The sequence below is a fragment of the Caenorhabditis elegans genome, chromosome II (assembly GCF_000002985.6).
Source record: "Caenorhabditis elegans chromosome II".
In the NCBI taxonomy this organism is placed as follows: Eukaryota; Metazoa; Nematoda; class Chromadorea; order Rhabditida; family Rhabditidae; genus Caenorhabditis; species Caenorhabditis elegans.
In genome coordinates, this window is record NC_003280.10 from 11603871 (window position 1) to 11614695 (window position 10825).

Genomic DNA, 10825 nt, shown 5'->3' on the forward strand with positions numbered 1-10825 from the left:
AAAAATAAATATAATACCTTTCTAAATTTAGCAAATTTTCGTGTGGATATCACACAAAATCCAAAATAAAATTTCCATATTCCAGAATGCGCAAAACCGATGATGGTGGTGGAAGTGGTCGTCTATCGAGTTCGTGTTCATCGATCCGTAGTTCCAACTACTCAAGATCCTATACTCCAAGGTGAGAAATAACTCGGTTTCCATGCCAACGTCTTCTACCAATTCTCTCTTTTTCTTTTCTCCGTCGGATTAACGACACATAGAAAAGTCGCAATGAGATGGATGTATTATGGAAAAGAGTGAGAGAAAACCGAGTAGTGTATTTGTATGTGTGTCTTGTGAAGCCGAATAATAACTTTTAACAATTTTTCTTTAATATCAAATTTATTTCAAAACTGGCAATTTTGAGAAAATAAACCTCTCAAAGTTACCAGAAAAAATTAATTAATTAATGTTTGCAAATTTAACAAAAATTTAACTGAAAAATGAAAAATCTTTACAATTTAGTATTAAATTCAACTTCATCTTTAAAGGAGGACCCATAATTTTATTGCCAATCAATTGATTATTTTTATTTTAAAAAAAGTTATTTTCGGAAAATTATTGACAAAAGGTTTTTTATAATTTAAATAAATTTTCTCTCATTTCTGATGTTTTTTTGTGAACCTTCCACTAAAATTTTAAATTGTATGCCTACGCCTGGCGTCACTCTTTACAATTAGTAACTGCCAAGTGGATCAACTACACGTGATTATATATATATATATATATATATATATATATATATATATATATATATATATATGCATTTAACACTTTCGATCATGAAATAACTGATAAGACCTTCATTAAGATAAGCCCGAAGAAACCTTTTTACAATTTCTGTGTAGTTTTTCATTGTACAAACAATTTGGAGCAATAAGACGTAGATAGTCAGAAAGTGAGAGCATTTTAGTGAGAGCAATGCGCCATTGATTGAAAGTAGACTAATGCAAATAAATAAATTTTCTGACTGCTTTTGTGTACTGGAATAAGAGAAAAAGAAAGAAAAAAGAGAGAAAGAGAGAACGAAAAAAAAAGAGTTACGAGTATATTCTCATCTCCATTTTCCTTCCAATTTTGCTTTCTTCCAGTTTTTCCTCTTGTTCTGACTTAATCCTTGGCTAGTCGATTTTTATGGTTTAATCTAGATTTTCAAGAAGAAATTTTAATTTTTAAAAACATTTCTACCTGGCTCCTATTATTTCCAAATGTTTTCCAAACCAAGTTTTTTAAAGTTTTTATTAGACTTTTGGCAAAAATTCTAAAGTATTTCCAAAGTTATTAAAATGCTCTTAATGCTTTTTTTTTCTTCTAAAAAAGTGTTTACTTTTAAAAGTTATAGATACTTTTTAATTGAAGGTTTGAATATTTTCAATGCTAACTATTTTTTCTTGCTGAGTCACTTCTATTTGAGAGTTTTTTCTCATCTTTTTCCACCCATCTGATAAACTTTCAAACCAGTTTTTTTTTGACATTTTATAGGAAAAATAGCGTAAACACATTACCACACCTATTTTTAAGTTTGATTTTTTAAAAATTTTAGTAGTTGTTTTTTTAATTAAAAAATTAAATTTTTTAAATTTCACAATAGAATGCATGAGATTAACATGTGGGTGATTTGCTTGAATTAATTAAAAAAAAAACAGGTCGTACATTTGAACTCTTTGCTGAAAAATTGAAAAAATCATAAACATTTAGAAAAATTAAAACATTTTTTGCAGTTATTTTCGGTCACCACGACCAATTTTCAATCATTTTAAGCAATGCTTTTTCATATACCTTTAATAATATTTTCTATAGATCGCAAATAGAGGAAACTCGGTCATATCTTCAAAAAAATAAACCTCTGTATACCCGCGTCTCAACTGAAATTTAAATTGATTTTCCAGCTTCAACACCTTCAAATACTCTCCATCATCATACACACCCAACATCTCACGTAATCTGAACACAACGTCCACTGGGTCGACGACATCTGATACTCCGAAACTGTCATCGTCGTCGGCCCCACGTTCGCGTCTATCCTTCACCACACCATCCTCAACTTCTACAAATCTTCCGCGAACAAGCATCACATCTCACAAGACTTTGTACAGTAGTCCTGCTGCTGCACGTGTCTCCGTCTCCACAAATGATAGTCTCTCACATTCGACACCACACAATACATATCGAGGAATCTCCAAGTACAGTACCATCGAACGATCTACTGTTGCAGACACAAAACCGTACTATTCGTCTGCCACATCATCACTTTCAAGTACTTATGATAGTAGAAGACACTCAAGAAGCGATAGAATATCTTCATCCACATTGCCTGATGTGAAGATTGAAACTGGTCCGACTACGAGGACCCACATGGTGCATCCAACATCTTCTCATATCAGAAGCCGATCGTCATAGTGAGTTTTTTTTTTATTTTAAAATTCATTTCAAAAATGTCTTTTTTTTAATTTCAACATTTCATGAACTATGTATTTCGAAATCAATTTCCAAAATTTGAAAAAAAATGGCAATGACTCATTAGAAATTCCAAAACTGAGAGCAACCTTTGAGTTCCGGCGAACTGCAGAGATAGGAATTTTTATAACAGGTTTGCGATTTTATCGTTTTACAGTTCTTCTATGTAAATTTATTTTAATACAATTTTTGAAAAACGACATAAATTTCAATTTTTTACGCTGAATTTTTTGAAAATTTTCTAGGCAGATTTGAGGTTTGGTTTTTCTGAATAAAATTCTGGAAACTCACATTTTTGTTACTTTTAGATTAATTTTTTGAAAAGTTGAACTACTGTTACGTTATGTATATGCCATACGCGTTTTGATAATTGAACATTTTTCAATTTCGAATTTTTGAAATTAGTTGTTAAAATTGAATGCTCAAATTACGAATATGAATCGAAAAATAAGTTAAATTTTTTAAATTTCAAATTGATTTTCTTCCAGTGGCCGCTCCAACACTGTCTCAATGTTCGCTCAACAAGCTCGAGAACGCGCAGACCGAGAAGAGAAGGATCGAGATTACAAGGAATGGATGCAAAAGGAGAAGGATCGAGAGACAGAACTAGGTCTGGAAACTCTTTATCCAACTACATCATCCTCCTCATCGGCTCAATCTTCTGCTCAATCCGAGTTCCGTAGATCAGTTGCCCCTTCACCCACATCCACATCTACAACAACTCCATATCGTTCAAATCGGTACTCATCAGCAACACGTGGTGGCAACAGTTCTTCAGCAGCTCCTTTGGATGATATCATGTCAACCTCGTATTCCAGTGTCGCAGCAACTCCTCCACCAGCGTATTCTCAACTTTCCACGTCGACATCTACCCTTTTAAGAACAAGAAGAGAACGTCTGGAACGAGAAGAAGAGGGAAGGAATTCATCGTCAATGACACCTCAACCACAATCTCTTGTTCCACCTCCACCTCCTCCACCGCCACCACCGCCATCAGCGGCCTCCAACGGTAGAAGTGGGTACCTTCCAAGAAGTGTGTCAGCAGCAGTGATATCGTCAGCATCGTCGAGTTCGGTGTATAAGCCAACAGCGATGGTGAGTTTCAGATTCTAATTGCAGGTGTTCCAAATTGTGCCCCGCTACCAAAATTATATCTTCCGTGTGGCATAAAATTTCACTGAAGCCAGATATTATTCCAGGTTCTCCCATACGAAGAGGATCGTGAAAAAGTTTGTGTCGTTGAGCAAGGCTACACTGGTCTCCGAAACATTGGAAACACATGTTTCATGAATGCAGTACTCCAGATGCTTGTCAACAATATTGAACTCCGCGAGTACTTCCTCCGTAACCACTATCAACCCGAGATCAACGAGACGAATCCACTCGGATCAGAAGGTCGTTTGGCAAAAGCATTTGCAGATTTCATGCACCAAATGTGGAGTGGGCATCAGAAGGCCATCGAGCCAACGCAGATCAAGAATATCGTTGCCGAGAAGGCATCACAGTTTGCCAATTTTGCACAACACGATGCACATGAATTCCTCTCGTTTCTGCTAGATGGACTACACGAAGACGTGAATCGAGTGAAGAAGAAGCCACTGACAGGGACGGTTGAAAGTCATGGAAGACATGATCTTGACGTGTCGAATGAAGCATGGAAAAATCATATTTTAAGGAATGATTCCATTTTTGTGGATTTGTTTCATGGACAGTTGAAGAGTCATGTACAATGTCCAAATTGTGATAGGGTATGTTTTCTGGAAATAATTGAATTATTTCTGTAGTTTAAAAATACTGAAAATGACTTTTAAAATGAGATATTGCAAACTTTGAGTTTAGAATGATGAAAACCTTTAAATTACATCTATATTGGCTAGATTACGAAATTTTTGGAAAACGTTAAAGTTCCTAGGACCCGCTAGAAAAACAGCTGCAAAACCAGTAGGGCGTACGGGGCGCCGAGAGTAGGCCGGATGAAATTTTTGGTAGACTCACATTTTAAGAGATTCACCGAACAATTTGACGATTCATTCCAACATTTACTCTCCGACCTGCACGCCAGGAGAACGATAAAACTCGAGAAATGAAAAATTGGAAACATGAAAACGGAATATTCCATATTTTAGAATTTTCAAGTTCAATGCTATTTTTTTAATTTCCCGCTTTTCCTTGCATGTAATTTTGAGTTCAAGTTTTCAAATATCACAATGTATGCTTAGTTAAAAGGATCTGGTTAAAAGGAGGATGGCCGATAAACCTGAAAATTATATCACCATTTGTTAAAAATTTGTCTATCTAAGACTTCAAATTGCAGGTCTCCATCACATTCGACCCATTTGTCTATCTTCCTGTACCATTCCCGAAGAACAAACAGTCAACGGATCTCATCTTCTGGCCACTGGAAAACCAGACAAAGCCTTACAAACTAACAGTCAGCTACTCCACAGAAGGAACTGTCGCCGATTTTCTATCAGTTGTCAGTGAAACTGTTCGAGTTCCGACGAGAAATCTTCGAGCGTGTGAAGCAATTTGTCATAAGTTTGACAAAATCTACAGTCTGGACATGAAAGTTTCTGATATCGTTTCACCGGATCGTTTGTTCGTTTTTCAAACTCATGATGAAATGGAATTCAATGAGGAAATTGTGATTCTTCATGTGCTTCAACGAGAATTATATCGAAAGAATACGAAACATGCTTGCCATGAGTGTGGAAATTCAAAGTTGAAGCTGAAGGCTTGTGAAGAGTGTTATGATGCTGTCTATTGCTCCAAAGAGTGTCAAGTTGCAAACTGGTCAACTGGAGGGCACCGTGAAGAGTGCTCAAAACGGAAGCCAAGTGAGACAGTCGGGCATCCGTTAATCGTTTCCCTTCCAAGATCCCAGCTAACTTATCAGCATTTGTATAGAGTTCTGGAGGCAAAAAGTCGGCATACTGTAACTTTATTCCAACAGCCTCAATATGAAAGTGAAGGTAGCGAAGGAGATTCACTGCAAGCTCCATCTAGGTCCATCAAGAAAAGGAATGGAGTTGGAGCACCACCGACATTCCTTCAGCCACCAGGAGAATCATCCAGCTCATCCAGTGTATCATCAACTCCACGAAGAAGAAGTGTGGCAGCAGAGCCAAGGACCAAAAATCAGAAAATGTTTGAAATTAGGAAACTATCCGGCCAAAATGATTCCTTTGGCAGTCACAGTATTAGCGATGATGAAGCATGTCAGAGTTTGGAGTCAGGAGGATATGTGTCAGTTAACTGGATCAATCAGAGAAATGGAAAGCCATATATTACAATTGAAAATCGTAAAGATATTGATGTAGATGTGGAGAAGAGTAGACAAATGAACTCCAGGAACATGAATGGTTATGTGAAGAGTAACAATTCGGAGACGAATCCACATCTCACACAAATGCTTGACTTGTTCTCGGAAACTGAGAGGTTGAAACCAGAAGAGAGTTGGTATTGCTCGACGTGCAAAGAGAATGTGGAGGCTACCAAGAAGCTTCAGTTGTATAGGTTGCCGCCTGTTCTGATCATTCAGTTGAAGAGATTCGTCTATACAGGTGAGATAATTCTGGAAACTTACTTATAAGAAGGGATTACTCCGTATGAACCTACCTGATTAAAAAAATAGGTGTAGGTAATTTTTGTAGGCATGCAGGCAGGTAAGCATAAGTTTCAAAAAATCTCTCGATTTTTCAAAAAATCTATTGTATGGACTTTCAGCATTCACTTATCAATCATCAATGGCTCGTCGAAGCAAGGACACCCGATCAGTTGAGTATCCATTGGAGAGTCTTGATATGTCTCCGTTTTTAGCAGAAACATCTCCACATCCTAATTCAACGGTAACTATTCACAGTAATTATTTTCAAAAAATATTGAAATTTCAGATGTATGATCTAACGGGAGTAGTATGCCATAGTGGAAACAGTTACTTCGGTCATTATATTAGTATGGGTCGACTCGCCGATTTTGATTCGTCGAAAACGAAAATCGAATGGAGGAATTTCGATGATTCGACGGTGGCTCGGCAGTCTACGAGCACTTTACAAACGGAGGATGCTTACTTACTCTTCTATAAAATGAGAGATCAGAATGTGACGAGGAGTATATTCAAGTGAGTTGGAAACCCCAAGAACTATAAATCTGGGAAAGAATTTCCTGAAATTCAAGAAAATCGATAAATCCTGAGAACGGCTTTTTTTGAGACGAAGACGTTCAAATAATTGAGATAGTTTCCAGCACGGTATTGATAGTATGATAGTTGATTAGAAAGCACTATTGTAATAAGCAAATTGATAATTGAATTTGTAAGCATTGGATAAAAGTGAGAACTGATTGATTCAGCTTCAGATTTGGACAATTTATATATTCCAAATCTAAATAATAAGTTCCACGACCGAGGTCACGCAAATTGAAAATTTTTTTCTTAAATTTTTCTTTAAAAAATTAAATAAAAATTTTGGATTTCAATAATAAGAAACCGTGATTTGCTTGTTTTTTCAAAACTTTTAGGCAAAGATTTCATAAATCGCCAAAAAATTGTGAATTTCTGTGGTTATTTAAGATATCCTGCAGGTTCGAGCTCCTAGAATTTGAAAAAAACAATTAGTACGAAATTAGTAAAAAAAAACCAGGATAACATATTTTGACCGACTTACAAGGTAATGCTTGAAAACTGAATGTTCAGAACTTTTTCACTGGAATAAAAATTTCAAAAAAGGTTTTGAAAGTTTTTCCATAATATTTTTTATTTTGGAACTAGTTGTTCATTTTCAAACTGATGAGTTTTTTTTTTTTTTTAATGATTTAATTTTTAATGATCACCGCGCTGGGTTTTTATCAAAGTAACCTATTCCGATCAATGAACAATTTTTTATTTCAGACGCCACTACTCGTGTGATCCTGGAGCTCCAGAAGAAGTCAAAATTTAGTCATTTTTCTAGATTTTCATAAATTCATCAATTTTTTTTTCCACGTGTTGTTCATTGTCTTCATTTCTTTCAAAACCTGTTACCATGTTTTTAGATATTACATCTTTGATTTAATATTTATATATTTTTCATTAATTTTCCTAATTTTATTGATTATTAAAATAACAATTGTTTGAATCCACGGAGACCGGTTTCAGTTTTTTTTTTGTTCCCCGAAGAGAATAAATTAATTTCAAAATTAAAATTCTGTCCTTGACTGCAAAGGAAAAAAAGAAAAAAGAAATCAAGATAAGCCGATGAAAATTGATAAGAAGGGGAAAAGATAAGATACGAGTTCCAAATATTATCTGTTTTTAGTTCAATGCATTTTGAGGCCATTCACGTGCCATTTTGCAGGCCTACGTGCCTGCCTATCGCCTGATTTCTGAATTTTGGCCCGTGATATATGACGCCATTGTTTTGTTTTTTTTTCACATAAAATCACTGTCAGTGAAAATTTTTAAAGATCAAAAAAATAACCAAAACAATTAATTTTTGATCACAATTTTATCTGACCTGAATGGTTTAAAATGGGAACATTATCTGTTTGGGAACCTTCAAAAAAAATTTTTTTGCTTTTTTTAAAATTTGCTTTTGGTTTTTGAAAGCTTTTTCTAGGAATTATAGGGTCTGTCATCATTGTAGGTTCTTCATGCGAACGGGCCTACGTGCCTGCCTACAAATTATTTGCTTCGCTTTCAAGAGGACTAACATGTTTCCTTTCAGTAGAGTGTAGGCATGAGGCAGGCAGGCATTTTTAGCCACCTAAAAAATTTCTGGAAAATAATACTACGTGTGTCTTATTCTCTTACCATAACTGACCAGCTGCCAAATTTGTTGGCAAACAGTTTTTGCCCTCAACAAGCTAACCACCTGATTCTCTTTCTCTCTTCTCTTTTTTGTGTTTCTTTGATTATTTGACACGTGCTATCAATCGCATTTTTATTTTTTTATTTCAGAATTTTCTAAATTAAAAAAAAAGCATATCGTTATGTCAAGTGAAAACCAGAAAATCGTGGTTTTCGGAAGTATCGTTCAGGATCTTGTCAGGTCTGTTTTTTTTAAATTTTATCTTTCATTAAACAATTTTACATTATAAACTACCAATTTCCAGCTACACAGATAGTTTCCCAAGACCTGGAGAGTCGGTGCGCGGTCACAATTTCAAGCTGGGCTCCGGCGGAAAAGGCGCCAATCAGGCAGTTGCTGCGGCTCGCCTAGGGATCAATGTCTCAATGATTGGAATGGTTGGAGAAGATATGTTCGGAGATTCTAATATTAAGGATTTGAGCAGCAATGGAGTTGATACAAGTTGTGTGGGACGGACCAAAAAGACACATACCGCCACAGCGACTATCACTGTTAACAAAGAAGGTTTGTATCCGAGTTTTGGCGGGAAAAAAATATTTAAGATTATGTGTGGCCTCTTGAATGTCTTGAAGAAACATTCAATATTTGTAGCAAGACCCTACCTCTAAGAAAAAATTGCCAACCGGGTTAAGAATAAGTTCCTATAGCTATATCTGTTCTTATAGCTCGTAGATCACTGAAATTCTAATTTTGTTCTGAAAACGATTTGTCTACGTTCATAGAATCTATTTTCTCTTTCTTTTTCCCCCATTTTTTTGGTGACGTAATATAAATAACTTATTATTTCGAAGAACCTTCAGTGACGACGACAAACAAATAACTTTGAACTGGAACTAATAGTAAGAAGTGGGGGAGAGAGGGTAAGGAGAATTACAAATTTTTAGACTCAAAAAGTGAGCTCAAAATGTGATGCATCTAGTAGAAAATTGGAATTTGACATATGTAGAAAAAATATTTCAAATAGCATCTACAGACATGAAAAGTTCGATTTGTTACAGTGCAATTGAGGTGTAAAACTATTAAAATATGGTAAATTCGAAAAATTAAATTTTCTTGATTTTCAGATTTACATGAGACTTACATTATTTCAAATCCAAATTCCAAAATTTCCAGGCGAAAACAACATTGTGGTGACGCTGGGTGCAAATCTTGAAATGTCGCCTGAAATCGCTGATGCGAACTCTTCAAAAATTGCTGGCTCGAAAATGGTCATTTGTCAGGGAGAAATTGACGAAAAAGGAAATAGAAGAGCCTTCGAAATTGCTAGAAGTCACGGAGTCACCACTTTTTTAAATCCAGCTCCTGGGGATCCGAATATGGATAAGACGATTCTCGAGCTGGTTGATATTATTTGTACCAATGAGAATGAAGTAGGTCTATGTTATTTTTTCTAATCAATTGAACTTTTCCAAATATTGTTCTGAACAAAAAATAAATTAAATTTCAACTTTCCAGGCGGAATTCATCACTGGAATCGCTCAAAACAACGTGAAAGACGCTGAAAAAGCAGCACGTGCAATGCTCAAAATGGGACCTCAACATGCGATCATAACTCTCGGAGGCAAAGGTTGGGGGACTTACACTGGGATAATTTGAAACAATAAATTTTTTTTTGAATTGTAGGTGTCCTGCTTGCATCCAAAGGAGTCGATGATGTTGAGCATACCGCCGTGATCAAAGTCGATGCAGTTGATACTACGGTAATACTAAAAAATAAATTTTGTCCGAGCTTGGGTCCCACCACAATATATTTTTTGAAACGAAAGAAATTAGTTGCCTTTCTAGTTATTTTTAGTTAAAAATGTTGTGCATGGGCCTCTAAAAAACTACTTTATCAAAATCAAAATTTTTGGCGCAAGTTTTCTACAGTAACCTGGAGGAAATATGAACAAGATCAATCTGCATATAGGTATAATATTAATTGAAAATTCCAGGGAGCCGGTGACTGTTTCTGTGGTTCACTGGCTGCTCATTTGGTTGCCGGCCATCCGATTTCCGCATCAATACGCTCGGCTGCCAACTTGGCCGCACTTTCTGTGACACGTCATGGAACTCAATCGAGTTATTGGAAGCTCGACGAGATTCGCCAACAATACCCGGAATTCTTGCCTTAAAACTTATTACAGTGTCTTTCAAGAAATTTGTGATTAGGTCTGAAATAAAAATTCTGCTTTCCAAACACATTTTATACTTTCAATATGTTTTAATTAGCTGTTGAACATTGCAGGGAGCCTGAATTTTTTGAAAATTTGGAAATTTACCGTTTAATGTTAATGTTTGTTCCAAAATAACACAATTCTCCTATAATGAATTTCTTTCCCGTTTTGTTATTTTCCTTTTCAACAAATTTAAATGCTGAAAATTTAATTTCCAGAATCGCATAGTCATTGTGTATAAAGAAATTTGCGTAAATTCAATTATTTCATTGTTTTCGTTTTTCGAGCGAGTCGAGAGCTTCTCCGATAAAAATACAGACGAAA

At 35.5% G+C, this 10825-nt stretch overlaps 2 protein-coding genes and 2 non-coding genes across 5 annotated transcripts; 3 read left to right on the forward strand and 1 right to left on the reverse strand.

The window, feature by feature from the left end:
* Positions 1 to 85: 85 nt before the first annotated feature.
* Positions 86 to 7679, forward strand: F07A11.4 (the record flags this gene model as incomplete). Of its 2 annotated transcripts, NM_001377876.3 has the most annotated exons (8): positions 86 to 181; positions 1932 to 2441; positions 2988 to 3594; positions 3699 to 4247; positions 4814 to 6062; positions 6226 to 6347; positions 6393 to 6619; positions 7388 to 7679. In NM_001377876.3, 8 exons carry the CDS (start codon positions 87 to 89, stop codon positions 7434 to 7436), a joined length of 3408 nt encoding a protein of 1135 aa, NP_001364591.1. The 2 variants fall into 2 exon arrangements, with proteins under 2 accessions (NP_001364591.1, NP_001254305.1); NM_001267376.3 differs by lacking the exon at positions 86 to 181 and having other exon boundaries at positions 2398 to 2441; positions 7388 to 7436.
* On the forward strand, positions 749 to 809 carry F07A11.14. Its single transcript, NR_051735.1, has one exon. It is a non-coding gene; the product is annotated as an Unclassified non-coding RNA F07A11.14 (non-coding RNA).
* Positions 749 to 809, reverse strand: F07A11.13. Its single transcript, NR_051736.1, has one exon. It is a non-coding gene; the product is annotated as an Unclassified non-coding RNA F07A11.13 (non-coding RNA).
* A 750-nt stretch (positions 7680 to 8429) lies between the features above and the next one.
* Positions 8430 to 10521, forward strand: F07A11.5 (Ribokinase). Its single transcript, NM_064082.6, has 6 exons — positions 8430 to 8525; positions 8590 to 8849; positions 9459 to 9715; positions 9801 to 9912; positions 9969 to 10045; positions 10280 to 10521. The coding sequence occupies exons 1-6, from the start codon at positions 8467 to 8469 to the stop codon at positions 10457 to 10459; spliced, it is 945 nt and encodes a 314-aa protein (NP_496483.2). The 5' UTR covers positions 8430 to 8466; the 3' UTR covers positions 10460 to 10521.
* The last annotated feature ends 304 nt before the right edge of the window (positions 10522 to 10825 follow it).

Coding starts and splice junctions, on each gene's coding strand:
- F07A11.5 (NM_064082.6), top strand. CDS start 8,467: ATGTCAAGTGAAAACCAGAAAATCGTGGTTTTCGGAAGTATCGTTCAG. Junction 9,913..9,968: donor CATAACTCTCGGAGGCAAAG/GTTGGGGGACTT, acceptor TTTGAATTGTAG/GTGTCCTGCTTGCATCCAAA. Junction 10,046..10,279: donor TCGATGCAGTTGATACTACG/GTAATACTAAAA, acceptor TGAAAATTCCAG/GGAGCCGGTGACTGTTTCTG.